Genomic DNA, 18,940 nt, shown 5'->3' with positions numbered 1-18,940 from the left:
CGTGGCCTTGCGTCGCGCGGGTCTTCCCTGGGGGTAGTGTGGGGCGGGGGTTTACATCACCCTCTGACTCAGATGGGCCGCCCTTGTCTCTTCCGCCGGGCCATCCCAGGTCCCCCAGGCTCTTTATTTTTTATTTTTTAGGATTTTATTCATTCATGAGAGACACAGAGAGAGGCAGAGACGGGCAGAGGGAGAGGCGGCCGCCCAGAAGGAGCCCGGGGCGAGACTGCATCGCGGGCCGCGGGGTCGCGCCGGGGCCACGGCAGCTGCTGGAGCGCGGAGCCACCGCGGCGTGTCCCGCCCCCAGGCTCCTTAAAGGGGAGGAGGGAGCCTCGGGGCAGAGGCCGTGGCGTGGGGTGGCGGGCACACCTCAGGGAGGGCGGCGCTCGGACTTCAGCCCCCCCCCCCCCCCAGCCAGTCCCCGAAGTGCCTCGGACCCCGGGGCTCTGGAGGCGTCCTGCAGGGCGGGCTGCAGAGGTCGCCGGAGGCGCGCGGGCGGAGCGCGCAGGGTCGTCGCGCTCTCCCGGCCCGCAGCCCTCGGGCGCCGCCGGCGCTCTCCTCCCCGGGAGCGAGACCCGGCAGGCCCGGGCCGGGCGAGCCTTCACACCCCGCAGGGCGGAGACCGCGGCGGCGGGGGCGGGGGCGGGGGCGGGGAGCCGGCGGCTTCGCTGCCGCGGCCGCGCGCAGCCCCGCGGGCCCAGCCGAGCGCCGCCGCCGCCGCCGCCGCCGCCGCCGCCGCCGCCGCCGCCGCCGCCGCGAGCTCGGGCCCCCGCACCCCGCTTCGCGCGCGCGGCCTGGGGCGCCTCTCGGTCCACGTGCGCGTCGGCGAGGCTGCAGGCCCCCGGCGCGGGGAAAGCAGGTGGGTGCCGGGGCTGGGGGGCGGGGGCTGGAGGTCCCTGCGGCTTCCTTTCCGCAGCGCCTGGCACGTAAATAGCTGCTGAAATGCAAATAACGTCCCCGGCGTGTGGCCGCTTTCTCCCGCCTTACCTGTCTGGCCTTGCAAAATAGTCTCCAGTTAGCCTCGGGGCTGCCCTTAGGGGTCAAGGACAGGTTTCTGTCCAACCCACCTCACTCCCTCTGGCCCCAGGACCCTGCAGAACCGGCCAGGGACAGGCGGGGCGGCCTTTGGACAGACAGACACGCTCTCAGAACTTCAGGGGAAGCGTCAGGGGCCGTGTCCCTCCTCCTGCTGTCTGGCTGTCTGGCTGTCTGGCTGCCTGTCTCTCTGCCCTCCTTTGTTGCATCTTCTGCAGGCCAGGAGGACAGGAGGAGGCGGACAGCTGGGCCTCCCCCAGGGAAGGCGGGTCGGCCCGTGCGCTTTGCTTTCTGTTCTGGTCTCCTTCGACGGTGCTTTCGGTTGCAGTCCGCTGCTCCCCTCCACAAGTAACAGCTTGCTGCGAATGAGAAGTTCACTCAGAAATGAAGGTGCAGAAAGATAGGAGAGGAATGTGGGGAAACCAGGTTGTCTAATTTTAGCTTGGATTTCGCTGTAAGGGAGTCACTATATATTGCCTCCATGAGAAGTGGGGGGTTTTTTGGTTTCAGAGAAGTGTTTTGATTGCCCAAGTTAGGAAAAGACCAATGTCTGACCCAGGAAGGAGTCACTTTAAAGTACAGACTTTTTAAATGGCTACACCTCACAGCATAGCATTTTAGAAATTGTGAGGATCTTAAAGTCAGATCAGTTCAGTGCCACATTATGGGGTTATAGTTATTGCTTCCTCACTGGGAAAGATTCTAGTAGAAATGCTAAGAGAAGGCTCTTGAGTTTAGCTCATGTGGTTTGAAGAGGTTTGTTTCAGACTGGTGTTGCACTTTTATCAAGGACATGTCCCAATGTAATGGTGGAGAGTTTGGAGTTAGAAGGACCTGGATTTCTGTCTGGGCTCCACCGTGTAACTTGCTGCATGACTTCCAACAAGTTGCCTAACCTCTCAGCCTGAGTTTCCTCATTTCTAATGGGATTGCTGAGCCGAGGAAGGAACCACAAATTAGTGGTTCATATCCACAGCACCAGCTAAGTGTATAACGTAACAAGATACTTGAGCCTGATGATGACAGTAAAGCGAGTGGTTAGGCCCCATATAGTCATTATGTAGCATTCACTGCTCATGCAGGTCTCCAAGTGTGCCTCTGTGCTTGGGGAGGTGCAAGCATTACATCATTCACACAAACACAAGGAGCTACTTCTGAACCTTGAATTTGATTTGAACAAATAAAGTCTGTCCTGAGCCCATTCAGATTTGCAGTGTATCTTTTTGTATATTTTGAGATTCTCTTATGCTTTCAAATGTGAGCAGTTTCAAATGCGCACAAAACTGGTATGACCAAAAAAAAAACTGGTATGACATTGGTGGTGTAATTATTGACTATTAAAAATAATTATCCTCAGGTGTCACCACAGTCCCTGGCTTAATATTGATTTGGGTAGATGGAAGGCAGGAACTGAGTTCTGAAGCCAATTTTTCACATGGCTGTTTGGACTCAAAAGTGTGAGCCATAGATCAGTGTTACCTGGAGCTTATTATAAATGCAGGGTCTCCACCTCCACCCCAGACCTGCTGAGCAGAATCTGAGGTTAAGAAGATCCCCAAGGGACTCATGCACTTTCCATCAGAGAAGGCCCTTCTTAGGAGTTTGAGTGCACTGATGTTTCTCAAAAATAGGCCTTATGAAAACATGGATTTCTCATAAGCTGTCTTTACATAGTAAAGTGAAAAAGATGTGTTATTATCATTTAAATGGCCGATTTTTATTTTAAATATTAAAATAGGAGAGGTAGTATCATTTGCTTTCTTTTAAAAGTAACACAGAGCCATCATTTAAAGTTCTGCCAATTTTGGATTCCAGGGTTCCTGTTAATCCTCGAAACATTTCAGTTTTCATACTGCTTAGCTTGCTTTATTTTCGTTCCTCTGATAAGAGGAAAATTCTGGTTTTGAAGTTCTCACCCCATCTGTATCTTCAAGAGTGGGCTTTGAATGTCTGTCACTCCTATTTTAAATCTTTTGCCAGAGGTATGTCTGAAACCTTAAATGATGCACTTAATTTATCGACTTTTATATGATATAAAATGATAGCTCTAGTAAGTCAAATACATGACAATAATTATTAGTGCCCTATATCTTCATATGTAAACCTACATATTATATGACTGAAATAGAAAACTATTTTGCTATACTTCCATTTTCATATCAGATGTCATCAATATTTATGGAAGGAATATAATAAAATAGAGGAAGATATTAATGGCATCCTTTTCCAAAGTAAGCTTTATCAAGGCATAATTTGCATATAACAAAGGCATCAAACTGTACCTTTAAAATCTGTGCATTTTTGTGGTGAGCACAGCATAACATATAGAGTTGTTGCATCATCATATTGTACACCTGAAGCTAATGTCACATTGTGTGTCAACTACACTCAAAGAAGAATCTCTGCAGGGGTACCCGGATGGCTCAGTCAGTTGAGTGCCTGACTCTTGATTTCAGTTCAGGTCTTGATCTCAGGGTTATGAGTTCAAGCCCCCAACATGGAGCCTACTTCTTAAAAAATCTATGCATTTTGTTATACACAAATTACACTTCAGTGAAGTTGATGTTTTTTAAGATACCAAGGATTGCCATGATTTGTTGCCTGCTGTCACAGTAGTAGTTCAGAGAAAGTCAAGAGAGTAGACAGACACAAAGCAAAGATTGAGGCATTGATTGGGCAGCCACAGAAAATCAAAAGGCCAGTGCTCCTGGGGGGGAATGGAAAGATAAAGTCACGTAAATTTGGAAGGCCTGGGACCATTTCTATAGGACTTTTTGTCTTTAAAGTTAGGATGTTAAATTTAATATCTACTGACAAGCTCCAGTTTCCTTCTCACATTCTAATCTGTGTCTGCTTTTTTTGTGTGGCAGATACCCGCCTTTGCCACGATGCTCTCATCCAGTGACTTTGTATCGGCTTCTTGGGAGCTCATTGTCAGAGTTGACGATCCAAATGAGGAGGAGCAGAAAGATGTCACGCTGAGAGTGTCCGGAGACCTGCATGTTGGGGGAGTGATGCTCAAGTTAGTAGAACAGATCAGTAAGTTACTGTTTATTTATGGTTTCCCTATGTTTAAAAACCTCTCTATCGCTAACAGTAAATGGCTGATCCAGATTGTCTGACCATCTAAGTTGTTCTGCTTATGACTCTTGTAATAGCTCGCAGAGTAAGCCCCCTCCCACAGGAGAAAGAAAAATAGAGGATCCTGCAGAAGCCATAAACTGAACCCCGCCTCCCAACCACTCTTGTAAAAACTTGAGTCTTTGGTGGCAAACTAAAGCTCCCCAGTGGGTATAAAACCATGTTTCGACAGCCCTATCCCCCTGCTGACATCTAAGGTGACTTCAGGTAGCACGGCATTAGATTGCTGTGTCGATTCTCTTGTTAATGTTTGATTTTTCAGTGATAAAGTCAGTTCAGTGCTAATGGGTCTTTTACCATATATCCACCATGCACTACTCTCTCTGTATAAATAAAGAAAGAGAAGTCTTAAGGGTCAGAGTCTTTACATCAGGAATCAACGTGATTAACCTGGAACTTAGTAGTGTTCTATTTTCTCTGATTTGTTTTATCTTCTATCTCAGGTTGTCCAGATGTTGACTTTTCATTTACACTAATGAGATAGAGATTTTTTAAGTAAGTCTTCACTGAAGTATAATATGGACGCAGAAAAGTGTGCTTATCATAAGTGTCCCAATCAACAAATTTTCAAAGTCATGTAACTTCCACTCAGATCAAGAAATAGAATATTACTGGGATGCCTGGGTGGCTCAGAGTGTCTGCCTTTGGCTTAGGGCATGATCCTGGGGTCCTGGGATCGAGTCCCATATCAGACTCCTCACAGGGAACCTGCTTCTCCCTCTGCCTATGTCTCTGTCTCTCTCTGTGGTCTCTCAGTGAATGAATAAACAAAATCTTAACAAAAAAAAGAAAGAAAAGAAATAGAATATTACTGACTCCCCCACCCAAGTATCATGTCTGACCCCTCCCAGTCACTGTCCCATCAAGGGAAACCATTATCCTAAATTCTAACACCATAGGAATAATTTTACTTGTTTATAAACTGATATAGGTGGACTCGTGTAGGATATACTCTTATGCATCTGCTTTCTTTCACTTAACATTATGTCTGTGAGATTTACTCATATTGTTGCATATAGTTTTGGCTCATTTACTCTCATTTGCTGTGTGATATTCTATCATATGATTATGCCACAATTTACCCATTTACCTATTGATGGGCATTTGGGTTGTTTCCATTTTCAGGCTCCTACAGATAGGGCTGCTATACTGCATGTCTTTGGTGAGTATATAGAGGCATTGCTGTTGGGGTATAGCTCAGAGAGGAATGACTGCGTAATAGGACTTTCTAAAATAGTTACAGCATTTATACTTCTACTAACAGCATTGAAAGAAAGGTTTTCTAACATAAAGTGAGAAAAAGAAAAACTTTTTTTTTTTTTACAGAACAAATAAAAGATTGAATATTGGTTCCAACATTGACAAAAGGAAAAGATTCAACTTCAATGTCAGCATTGAAGGAGAGAAAAGAGTTGATGCTGACATCAAGAGAGAGAAAACATTCAGCTTATCTCAGTGTAGACACTTTGGAAACTGGGAATCTGGTGGTACTGGGATAAAAGAGCTAGACATTATAGAGAGGGGGAAGTGTCAACTTTAAAGTCCTTCTGTGCACACCTTGGGAGTTATTGATAGTCCTTTGTGATCCAACGTGGAAGGATTTGTTTCTAGTGGAGAAATAATCTTGATGAAAGTCAAATGCCCCTGGCTTTCCTAGAAAGGACCATGGCACTAAAGGGCCTTAGGGAAAAGAACTTGGGCTACTTTATCAAGAACAAAATGTGTTTGTGTCTGTTTCTTTCACTGTATTTAAATACAGTCATGATAAGGAAGGTTCAGTCTCTGTTTTCTACCTGCCCCACCTTAGAGAGCCCACTGTCAAAGGAGACAGGCAGCCGAAGACCATTTGTATGTTTCAGCTCTCACACACAATGGAATGGACCCTAGAGTTCTCTCTTGTTTCACTTCATCGTTTTTTCCACTTTTGCAGAAATATCCCAAGACTGGTCAGACTTTGCCCTTTGGTGGGAACAGAAACATTGCTGGCTTCTGAAAACGCACTGGACTCTGGACAAATATGGAGTCCAGGCAGATGCAAAGCTTCTCTTCACCCCTCAGCACAAAATACTTCGCCTCCGCCTGCCGAATGTGAAGACAGTGAGGTTGCGAGTCAGCTTCTCCGCTGTGGTTTTTAAAGCTGTCAGTGATATCTGCAAAATCCTGAGTGAGTACCCTGGAGAGGCCCCGTGCCCTTTGGACTGTTAGTAAGGGAGGACAGGAAAATTATATGTGCTTTCTGCCTACAAGCGGTTGGTTTTACAGAACACTTCTCTTACTAGGAGCATACTTTTCAAGCCCAGTTCTGGGGACTTCAGCCATGTAAGTAGAGTTAAACCAAATGGAACATCATTGGAGTAAATCAGATTCGTTTCCCCAGAGCTTAACACTATTTTTTAAGCTTATTTATTTATTTATTCATGAGAGACACAGAGAGAGAGAGGCAGAGACATAGGCAGAGGGAGAAGCAGGCTCCCTGTGGAGAGCTGGATGCGGGGCTCCATCCCAGGACCCCAGGATCACGACCTGAGCGAAAGGCAGGCGCTCAACCACTGAGCCACCCAGGTGCCCCAGCTTAACACTATTTCAAAACAGATCTGAAGACAGAAAAAACAAACCCATTAAGAATTCCCCCCCAAAAAAATCATTCCTCTAAGCCATACTAATATCATTATATTTAAGACAAATAAGAAGTTCCATTAAATCATCATCACCATAGAGCTGATGGATCTTTATTGTTTTTGAGATAATGGTGTTGCAATGTCTTAATTGCTTTACAAACACTTCACTACAAGAAATACCGTATCCACAAAAATTATTTGAGAAGTTTATTTTAAGCAGGAAGGAACACTTAATTATGGATTGAAAACTAATTCTTATGGTTTTAACAATCATTAAGGACAACACTGCCCAAACCATTTATCTGGGGAACCTCTATAACGGAAGTGAACGCTGTGTCATGAAGGTTTTCTTGTTTTATATTCTTTGAGAGTGTGTAGGCACATTCTCTGGCTCTAAGACAAAGATTTGGCATTTGAATACAGTATTTACAACATACGAGTGAGTAATCTGTCTTCCCCATTAAACTATCAACTCTTCATTCATTCTTTCAACAAATATATATTGATTAGGTAGGCATTGTGGCAAGTGCTAGGGATTGGTTAGCAATAAAAATAGTCCCAAACCCCTTCCCTTCTTGAGCTTACATTCTAGGATGCAGAGACAGAAAATAAAGAATGAATGTAAAAATAATTTAAAAGTAAGAAAAATAAGATATTAAAAGGAGTTATTTGGCAGAGAAAAAAAAGTAAAGCTCAAATAGTATACGCAGGATTAGGAGTTCCAGTGTTGGGCAATGGAGACTGTGTTGGCATGAAATAGGGTGAAGGCAGAAACCATTAACTGAGCATGCCTGTGTTCCTAACACAATGCCTGGCACACATTCACTGCTCATTAATTGTTAAGTGAACAAACGAATGGAATCTGCCGTTACAGAGCTCACCACCCTAGTGCCCCTCAACCTGGCATTGCTAGTCATTGTTTTTTTTTTTTTTTATCTATTCAACGGAAGCTAAATCAAATTTAGCAATATGATGGATTTTCTTACAAAGAGAAGACAAGACACAGATCTTGGGCTTGGAGATGCAGGTTTGGTTTGGTTTTATTGTTTTGTTTCTAATGCTCCTGCTGGAAATTCTGATTCATGTCGTGGTCTCATACATAAATTATGCATTTGGAATGGGCACAGGTGTGTACTGCAACCTGACAATTGAACATCCTTGGTTACAGGGGAAGAGGATGGAGCTAAACTGCTAGCCTCAGCCTCAGCACTAAGCAGTGTTTAAACTGAAAAATGGCAGCACCTATGGAATCAGTACATTTGCCTCCAGGGAAGCTGCTTTCAGGCTAACATCCACATTTCCTTGGCTTTTACTTAGAATCATAAAGCAGCCCAGTGTGGTTAATGGTTACCAGGAATTCTGATTGGCAATGGCAGTTATAAACATATCTGATGAATGGGAAAAATGGAAATTATCTTGGGTTTGAGTGCTCCAGAGGCAGGCCCTGAGACAAGAATTCAAGCACAGGGACACCCAGTGGCTCAGTGGTTGAGCGTCTGCCTTTGGTTTGGCTCAGGGCATGATCCCAGGGTCCTGAGATTGAGTCCCGCATCAGGGTCCCCGCAGGGAGCCTGCTTCTCCCTCTGCCTGTGTCTCTGCCCCTTTCTGTGTGTCTCTCATGAATAAATAAAATCTTAAAAAAAAAAAAAAAAGAATTCAAGTACAAACATTTATTTTGGGGTGTGGAGGTGATCCAGAAAACACTGGTTGGGGGTGAGGAAGTAAGACTGGAAAGACAAGGCCACCAATAAGAGTATCACCAATCCCAGTTGCATTTGGGGCAATCGGGGGCTTCTGGGAGATGATGTAAACATGCTTCAGAGCTCTCCCTGCCAGGGGTGAGGGAGCAGGAGTCTTGTCAGTCATGGAGGGCTGCTCTTGGGAAATGTTAATTCTCTGAACTTGTTTGGCCTGTTACATGAACATTTGGGTAGTGCAGACTGTGGCATCCAGAGCAAGCCCTCGGGCAGAAGACACTTGTCCTACCTGCCACTAGAAGTCAGATCAGGGTACACTGAAGTGGTGAGGGCCAAGAAGAGATGGGCAGGGCACCAGTGCTGTCTGCCACAAGGATGAAATTAGCAATTGGGCACAGTATAAGAGACAGGTCTCAGGAACTATGATCTATAAAGAAAAAGGTGGGGTTCTTCATTGTTATTAAAAAAAAACTAGAAAAGAAAAAGAAGGAAAAATTGGTAGTAAGTAGATGACTAGGAACAGCAAGTACTGGTGGTTGTTGAAGCTGGGTGATGAAAACATGAGGGGGCCATTCTCTTTGCTTTGGGTATCTTTGAAATATTTTCATGATAAATTAAAAAAACAACTAGAAATTTTATTGGACTAAAGCTATCTCCACTCTTTGACAACCCCACTGCCCCCCTCCACACACACACACACACAACCGTTTTAGGAGTCTCTGGTCTGTTTCTTTTTCTTCTATTTCTTTTTTTTTTTAAGATTTTTAAATTTTATTTATTCATGAGAGAAACAGAGACAGAGGTGGAGATATAGGGCAGAGAGAGAAGCAGACTCCTTGCAGGGAGCCTGATGCAGGACTTGATCCCAGGACCCCAGGATCATGACCTGAGGCGAAGGCAGACACTCAACCACTGAGCCACCCAGGCATCTCTCCCCTTCTATTTCTACCAAAGGGATGTAATCTAGTAACATTTACTTCTCAGGAATTCCCTGAGCAATCATTTCAGATGCCTAGCATGACTCTTGAGTCTTAGATGTGATTTACTTTTTACTTTTTTTTTTTTAAGTTTTATTTTATTTATTTTTAGTAATCTCTTTGCCCAACGTGGGACTTAAATTCACAACCCTGAGGTCAAGAGTCACATGCCCCTCCAACTAAGCTAGCCAGGCACTCCCTCTTTTTACTTTTTGATAGGTTTTCATTCTTCTTTATATTTATTTGTTTGTTAGATATTAGAAGATCAGAAGAACTTTCCTTGTTAAAGCCTTCTGGTGACTATTTTAAAAAGAAGAAAAAAAAAGACAAAAGTAACAAGGAGCCCATAATTGAAGATATTTTAAACCTGGAGGGTTCTCCAACGACTGCAGGTCCACCAGGTATGATTCATGACAGATGTTTTATTGTTATGTTTCATTCTTGAATCCAAGGATTTTTTAAATCCCAAGAAATCTCCCTCCCCTCTATTCCTCTTTCCCTCATTTTCTTCCCCTCCCCATGCCCCCAAACAAAGAAAGACTAAAATTGCAGGATTTCTGTGATGAAGAAAGGATATGAAATTAATTTTAGAACTCACAGAATTTTTTAAAGTAGGTTTGTTTTGTAGCTCATTATATTTTTTAAGTAGGCTTCATGCCCAGCGTGGGGCTTGAACTCATGACCCTGAGATCAAGAGTCACAGACTCTACTGACTGTATACCTCATTGTTTTAACCTTGTATATTATATTCTGATGAATGCAAAACTTTAGAGAAATTTGCTGTGAATTTGGGAGGAAAAGAAATTAGTTGGATCACTCAAATATACTTTTCTCTTCTTGATTCTATCTTCAGGTGACTCTTTCCTGAATTCAATTTTATTTTGCATTGGGCATGTAATGAGAGGGCAGGTAAAAATTCTGGAAAGACATAATCCTTGTCTTTTTATACAAAAGCAAATCAATCTCTAGCTTGCTTGCAGCAAGAGTCTTCTTGCATAGTATATTCCAATGCAAAGAATAAAGGGCACTTTTCCCATTTTCCTTACACAGACTGCATAGTGTATAAACTCCCAACTATCTGGGTTCTTAAAATTGGCAAGTACTGTTATTTGTTAAAAGGATTTGCCCAAAAATATAGTCTGTACATACACTCTTGGGAGATCCTCTGTCCTCTGTTGGTGCCAAAACTCACAGCTGAAACAGATTTTTGAATTATTTTTTAAAGGTTTTATTTATTTATTCATGAGAGAGGCAGAGACTGAGGCAGAGGGAGGAGCAGGCTCCTCACAGGGAGCCCGATGTGGGACTTGATCCCGGAACTGAGGGATCACGACCTGAACCAAAGGCAGGCACTCAACTGCTGAGCCACCCAGGCATCCCAAATTTTTGAATTATTGACAAGGAGATGGTCCCCAACATTTGTCTGGGTTGGTTTTTATAAGCTTTTACAGCCTGTAAGTTCTCTGCCCTTCCATGAGTCCTCTCCCATCAGCCATAACTCATCTCCTTAGTTTAAATGGTACACAAATTCACATTCAAAATCCATTTTAGTATAAGCAATGTTAGTCCTTATTTTTCCAAAGATTCCTCCCCTTGAACCTCATCTCATGGTGTATGCTTCCCTTCGCCTTTGCAGTAAGTCCTGGCTTATACAGTAAAACCATGACTCCCACATATGACCCCATCAGTGGAACGCCAGCATCATCCACCATGACTTGGTTCAGTGACAGCCCTTTGACAGAACAAAACTGCAGCATCCTGGCATTCAGCCAACCCCCGCAGTCACCAGAAGCGCTGGCTGATATGTACCAGCCTCGGTCACTGGTTGACAAAGCCAAGCTTAACGCAGGGTAAGGACGGGACTCCGCTTTGCTTCTCTCTGTTCACAGCATCTGTGAAGTGATGTTGATACAGTAAGAAGATGCCACAGAAGTGGGGGAGAGGGGGTTATTTAATTTTTAAGTTAGCATGCCTGGGGATTGTACACGATTAGCAAAAGTCAACGCCGCTTTTAGCTATAGAAGGGGAAACTGCCACCTTTGGTCATTGCCATACATTTAAGGTGTGACAACATATGTGTTCAGGTAACTCAATGGATTGTCGTATGTGAATACAAATTCTTTGTCCCTATCTATGTGCAAAGTGCATTTAGTGGGATGGAGATCAGTTTTAAGTGGCAGCGGGGAGATCCACGGTGGCTCACCGGGCCAACATCCCCCAAGGGGACATCACGTCTCCCTTTAAGTATTTTAATGAGTCCTTCAGCTCTGAAGTCATCTTAGAAAATATACCCAGACCACTTCTCAAACCACCATTTCTTTCACTCCCCTCCCCCGCCCCGTTCACCAAATAAAGTCGTTTGTTCATAGCATTCCACTCCCTGTGAGAGCTGGCCCAGCAGATGTCCCCGTCCTGTGTGCTCACATACCCCATCCCCCCTTGGTGTACACACACTCTTCTGTCACTACCTTTGCTCTGCTCCAGGCCTCTCCTCCTTTCATCCTGCTCAAGCTGGCCCCTGCTTGTCCTGTAAAGAGTCAATGTAAACAAAATATATATAGACAAAGCACTTGGAACATTATAAAAATTATAATATAAAATGCAAATATAAGCTATTATCAAGTCCTCTCCCTTACAGGTTTTTGGGTATATTACTTGGGCTTTGTTCAAAGAAATATACACACACTTATATTTACATATGTGTGTGTATAAATGTATATATGTATATAAGTATGTATATAAACATATTAGGTAATACTATAACGTGTGTAAAATCGATTGACTTTTAAAAGTCATCCTATTGTTTTCTAGTTGGCTGGACTCTTCACGTTCACTTATGGAACAAGGCATCCAGGAGGATGAGCAGCTGCTGTTACGATTTAAATACTACACTTTCTTTGACTTGAATCCCAAAGTAAGATCCTTGCTCTCTTCTCTCTCTCCTTTTTTCAATGTCAAGGCCTGGAAGTGTAAAATTGAGTCATTTAGTTATCAGAATTAGGGTTAATCTGTGTAATCTTTTGTGTAACTCTGCAAGGTTAGACCAATGAATGTAAACTGTCTTTAGATTTTCATCTTTTAGTTTCTAACAAGCATGGTCAGCTGCCCAGCATGGTTTGTGCCACCCCATCCATCCACATGAACGAAGGAAAAAGAGGAGAGTGGCTCAGAGAGCTGGAGTCCTTAATGCTTAGGGAGGAAGGAGCATCAGAGCCAGGGTTAAGAGCAGGTTTCTGTGAATAAGCCAGGACCCCATGATGGTGCATACCACACTCCCCATCACAGGGCTGATCTGGAGATGAGAAAGAGGCACCATCTGAATGAATGAATGAATGAATGAATGAATGAATGAATGAATAAATAAATAAATAAATAAATAAATAATAAATGAAAAAGGATGGACCCCAGCTGATTATCAATTCTCATTAAGTACACATCTGCCACCTGAAGTGTACTGGGACAACTGAGTGGTGAAATAAATCCTCTTAATTTCTGCCCCTTCCTTGCCCCTGTTTGGCCAGTTTGTGGAGTTATGAGTCAGCACTCAGCTGGCCAAATACAGAGAATATAAACTGAGCCATAGGCCCTCCGAGTGCACAGGGTGATTTTATCCCAGTTCCATATGCTTGTTGCTCTTTTCCATTCATTGCCAGGCACTTGTTTGAGGAGCCTGCCTCAGGCCACCTCTTCTGTGTAGACTCCTTTCTCATCCACAACAGTGATTCTGCCTCTCATGGCACTGTCTTCTCCTTGACCCTGATTTTTAAATCTGGTCTTCAAAGGTACATCTCAAGTTGCACTGCTTCCTCAACTGGCTTCTTCTTCAAAATAAGCCCTGTTCCTTGTCACTTCTGTGCAGCTCCTTCCCAGTCTTTGGTTTAGATCTACCTTAATACCCATGGACCTGGCTTGTGACTAGAGCATGTAACTTTCACCAAATCATGGCAAAAGAGCAAATTTTGGCTCCTCGATAAAACCTTCAGGAGAAACTACAGCTTCTCTTAAAAAGGAGGGGGTTTTTGTTTTAATTTTTTTCAAGGGTGCTATGAATGATCATGTTTTCTCAATTGGTAAGGAGTTCTCTCCACATGGCTCACAAACAAAACCTTTTTGAATCTAATAGCCAAATAGAAGCTGTCAACCCAAAAGTAACAGGAAGACTCAGGCTTTGGGGACATGGCTTTGGGGCACAGGAACAGTGATCCCCAACCACTTTAGAGTTCCCTTCCCCTCTTTTCTAGAGTATGGAATGCTATAAATATAACCAAGTTTAGTTCCAAGTTTCTACTAGGTGCTGAGTAGATAGAGGAATACAGAAACTTAAGATGCAGTTCATGTTTTCATAGAATCTACAATCAGATCAAGAAGAGCAAAGATAGCACCCATAATGCCATTGTAAAACAGACAAGACATCCTACAAATGGGAACCAAAGTGGATAGTAGAATCAGGGAGCTTCTCCAGCTTTCAGAAGAGAGATGCAGGGAGGCTGTACCAGGGTTACAGGTACTGATTAAAATCTCAGACACTAGATACTAGAATACAAAATACTAGAATATACTAGAATATACAAAATACTAGAATATACTAGAATATACAAAATACTAGAATATACAAAATACTAGAATATACTAGAATATACAAAATACTAGAATATACTAGAATATACAAAATACTAGAATATACTAGAATATACAAAATACTAGAATATACTAGAATATACAAAATACTAGAATATACTAGAATATACAAAATACTAGAATATACTAGAATATACAAAATACTAGAATATACAAAATACTAGAATATACTAGAATATACAAAATACTAGAATATACAAAATACTAGAATATACAAAATACTAGAATATACAAAATACTAGAATATACTAGAATATACAAAATACTAGAATATACAAAATACTAGAATATACAAAATACTAGAATATACTAGAATATACAAAATACTAGAATATACAAAATACTAGAATATACTAGAATATACAAAATACTAGAATATACAAAATACTAGAATATACTAGAATATACAAAATACTAGAATATACAAAATACTAGAATATACTAGAATATACAAAATACTAGAATATACAAAATACTAGAATATACAAAATACTAGAATATACAAAATACTAGAATATACTAGAATATACAAAATACTAGAATATACTAGAATATACAAAATACTAGAATATACTAGAATATACAAAATACTAGAATATACAAAATACTAGAATATACTAGAATATACAAAATACTAGAATATACTAGAATATACAAAATACTAGAATATACTAGAATATACAAAATACTAGAATATACTAGAATATACAAAATACTAGAATATACTAGAATATACAAAATACTAGAATATACAAAATACTAGAATATACTAGAATATACAAAATACTAGAATATACAAAATACTAGAATATACAAAATACTAAATACTTCATACAAACTAAATGCCAAGATTCTATAGCAATTCAGAGCCTGTCTCACATTTATAGGAGACACAGGCCTCATGAAATTGAAGTTTCTTTTGTTGACTTCCTCCACTAACTAGATATACTATTTATATACTCTGAGAATATACATATTCTCAGAATAAATGAAAAAATTCTCTCCTCCCTCCTTCAAAATCTTCATGTGATGCTAAACAATAGGCTTTTCATTTAGAAAGTAGGCACCAACCTACACTGCAGAATGAACTTTGAGCCAAGTTCCTTTTGAGAAGTTAATCAGTGAACTAGATGTAGCTAGATTTACTGGCTCTGAGGCAAAATTTGTAAAATACTTTGTACATAAAAGTAGTTTTTCTAACTCAACTTTTTAACTTGAATGGTAGTGCCCTGGTCACTTTTTTTCATCTCTTTTTTCATTGGTATGACACATGACACATACAGAAAAGCAGGAAAAAAAATAAAAATGTACAGGTTAACAAATGTGTATTATCACCCAAATCACCACCCGAATCAAGAATGAGAACTCTGCGAGTCACCCAGAAAGCCCTGTGTGTGCCCCATCTCACTCCTGCCCACTCACCACCTGCTGGGGCAACTACTGGAAATCTGGCTAGTGTAACTGAGGAACTGAGTTTTTCATTTAATTTCATTTTAATTAATTCAGATTTTAATAACTCCATGTGGCGACTGGCTGCAGTATTGGACAGTGCAGGTATAGAGTCTCAACACCACCTAATTAACTGCTTATGAAATGTTATCTATTTCTCCTTAGGAGGACATTACTGATATCCCTAAACTTGCAGATAATCTCAAGTTATTTAGGTAAGTCACCCTTAAAGGGGAAGGGAATTATTCTTAACAAAGCCTTGCAGGTAGAGAGTCCAGGAATTTAAATTGAACCTGCACTAGACAGCTTCCTGGTTCAAAGGTAAGGTAAACAAGCATGATGTCTTTGGCATCAGACAGACAATGGGCTGAATCCTAGCTTGACAACACACGCTAACTAGCTAAGTTACCTTGGGCATTGTCATGTGCCTGAGCCTCAGTTTCTTGAACTATAAAATGGGGGATATTCCTGCTCTTTGGTTTATTGGGGGGATTGAATAAAATAACATATATGAAGCACTGAGCATGGTACCTGGTTCATAGTAAACAGTGGTGCTCATTAACAGTGGTGTAAACATGACTGGTGTCAGCAGTTAGTGAACATATATGCTAGACTAGACTAGTCATCTGTGAGGCTTAAGATTTGACACCATGTGAAGGTTCTTCCATGGTTTAAAAATCAGTTGTCTCTAGAACTTTGGTCCTGGGCTTATACAGAGTAGTCAACTCGGTTTATCTACCTTTGCCTGTTAAAATGTTTCTGATAAATACCCCAGCCACATCAGATCAATCTGAAACTACTAAAAGGGCTGAAGAGTTTTTTATTTCTTGGAAAGAAAAGACTGCCACATTTGTGATGGTGCCAGGGTGTGTTAAGATGAAAAGAATAAGGCTCCTTTGAAGTTCTATCAGTTACTCAGGTCACTTTATGGTTCGTTGACTTTTCTTAACAAACAGACACTTCAGTAGGCCAGTTGGCTTGAAAAGAAACACAAGTTGTTGATAATACATGACGCAAAGAAAGACTTAGAGTGAACAGTAAATAAAGTATAAATGAGAAACAAGCATCCAAAGGTAACAATTTTTGTCCCTGGGTTACTACAGGTTGCTTTTTTTTTTTTTTTTTTTTAATGTGGTCTCATACAATAGGATCCTTAATTTAGCTTTTGTGGCATAAATGGTTGCAACCATACATATTGTTATCATCAGAGCTACAGAAAAAAAGGTAATAATTTGAATGCACGAATACGTCCTTAGAATTTTTTAGTAATCAGTCTTTTTAAAACATTTTATTTATTACTCATGAGAGACACAGAGAGAGAAGCAGACACAGGCAGGGGGAGAATCAGGCTCCCCGTGGGGAGCCCGATGTGGGACTCAATCCCCATGCCCCGGGATCATACCCTGAGCCAAAGGCAGACACTCAACCACGAAGCCACTCAGGTGCCCTAGTAATCATTCGATGAAGAGAGTAAGTTGCCATATTATCTGCCTAGAGGAAATCTGGCTCTTCACAAACCAAATAATGACAGCTCCCTTTATATAGATGTTTTCAGTGAAGGAGATGACATTCTGGGGTTAAGCCCTACATCCCCTTCACTCTGGTGCGATTGCTTTGCTGAAAACCACAGAATTGTCCTCATGTTTCACAGTGGTCGCTATATCTGCCAAAGGTCTGAAGATGTTGACTTTAATAGATAATATAGTTCATGGAAGAAAGAAATGAAGGAGGAAGAGAAGGAGGGAAGAATTAAAGAAGAAAGGAGACAGGAAGGGGGGGAAGGAGAAAGGAGACTAGAGCTCTACTCCTCCTCAGCATTTGTGACCCTTAAAAACTCTTCATTTCCATTTCCTTGGGCTTCCTTTTCTTACCAGTAGAAAAGCATTGAGCTAGTCCTGTGGTTTTTAATGGATTTTTCTGTTTTTAACAGTGAAGCTCTTTTTTTCTAAACAAAATCTATTGAACTCACAATATAAATGATGGACTTTGGTTTCCAGCATCTGATCTAAATGCATCTGATCTAAGGCAAACTTCGGTCTTGCTATAAATATGTCTGAGAGCTAGATAAAGTAAAAATAGAGATCAGTGTTAAAGTGAGACTGGGAAAGTCCAGCTTGCAGGAAATACAGAGGGAATCTAAATCTACAAATGAAGCCTCCAACCCACAGAAGGATTTGGGCCACAATGTAGATTCTCATGGTTTGGGACTGGGATTTTAATCCCTGGGAGAGCTAGAAGATGAGGCTTCAGGCCTATTGTAAGGTTGTGACATAGGACTGAGGCCCATGCCTCAAGGCAGGAACTTGCAAGGGACGCCTTCTCTGTTTAACAGGGAGTAGAAAAACTGTCCATCTGCCACAGGAAGCTGTAAGGAAATTCATCCTTGCATGGGATTCTATGTGGGGAAATGAAAAGTCTCTCTGGAGAAATTGGAGCCAAGTCCTGTGCCACATGTGAATGTAGATCTAAATTTAAATGTCTTGTATGATAAGTGAATTCTGAAAAAAATAAAATAGAAACTGGCCCAGGACCACAAAACCTGTGAAGCACTACGAAATGTAATTACAAAAATACTTGGAGGGAGTACTCACAATCTAGCATCTGTGGGTCTTCTAGAGAAAACAATAACCCCCTAAAAAATGAGCTCACAGTAAAAACTACCAACCATGGGAGTTCATGAACCACCATAAAAGAAAGACAGAAGACCCAACAAACAAGAAGATTAGTAGTTTCAGTAATTCTAGGTAATAGAACAATCTGAAAAAGCCATAAAATGAGTGTTTAGAATCCTTTTTTTTTTTTTAAGATTTTATTTATTTATTCATGAGAGAGAGAGAGAGAGGCACAGAGACACAGGCAGAGAGAGGAACAGGCTCCATGCAGGGAGCCCAACACGGGACTTGATCCCAGGTCTCCAGGATCATGCCCTGGGCCAAAGGCGGCGCTAAACCGCTAAGCCACCAGGGCTACCCAGTGTTTAGAATCCTTAAGGAGGGTGATGGGCACTAAGATGAGCACTGGTGTTAGACTGTATGTTGGCAAATTGAATTTAAATAAATATTTTTTTAAAAAGAATCCTTAAGGAAATTAAAAGATAAAAATCATCATGAAAGAGAAGAGGCAATATTAAAAAGGAACCAAATAGAAACTCTGGAAATTAAAAACTTAGTTGTAGAAATTTAAAATTAAATAAGTGCACTGATTGTCAAGTTGAAAAACACAGTTAAGGGGCACCTGAGTGCCTCAGTGGGTTAAGCATCCAACTCCTGGTTTCAGCTCAGGTCATAATCTCAGGTTTGTGAGAGCAAGCCCCACCTCAGGCTCAACATTGAGCGTGGAGCCTGCTTAAGATTCTCTCTCCCTCTCCTTCTACCCCTCCCCTCAC

At 41.7% G+C, this 18,940-nt stretch overlaps 1 protein-coding gene across 1 annotated transcript in view; it reads left to right on the top strand.

Annotated features, from left to right (window-relative positions):
* The first annotated feature begins 721 nt into the window (after window positions 1-721).
* Window positions 722-18,940, top strand: part of FERMT1 (FERM domain containing kindlin 1) — a 31,277-nt gene continuing 13,058 nt past the window's right edge. Inside the window, exons 1-7 of the mRNA XM_041732393.1 lie at window positions 722-859; window positions 3,906-4,074; window positions 6,107-6,340; window positions 9,723-9,869; window positions 11,105-11,318; window positions 12,280-12,466; window positions 15,721-15,770. Coding sequence (XP_041588327.1) covers window positions 3,924-4,074; window positions 6,107-6,340; window positions 9,723-9,869; window positions 11,105-11,318; window positions 12,280-12,466; window positions 15,721-15,770 — 983 coding nt within the window. The 5' untranslated portion in view covers window positions 722-859; window positions 3,906-3,923. The remainder of the gene's footprint in view (window positions 860-3,905; window positions 4,075-6,106; window positions 6,341-9,722; window positions 9,870-11,104; window positions 11,319-12,279; window positions 12,467-15,720; window positions 15,771-18,940) is intronic.

The sequence above is a fragment of the Vulpes lagopus genome, chromosome 18 (assembly GCF_018345385.1).
Source record: "Vulpes lagopus strain Blue_001 chromosome 18, ASM1834538v1, whole genome shotgun sequence".
NCBI classification, from domain to species: domain Eukaryota; kingdom Metazoa; phylum Chordata; class Mammalia; order Carnivora; family Canidae; genus Vulpes; species Vulpes lagopus.
Note: the sequence above shows the minus strand (reverse complement) of the source record. Positions and strands in the feature narration are given on the sequence as shown.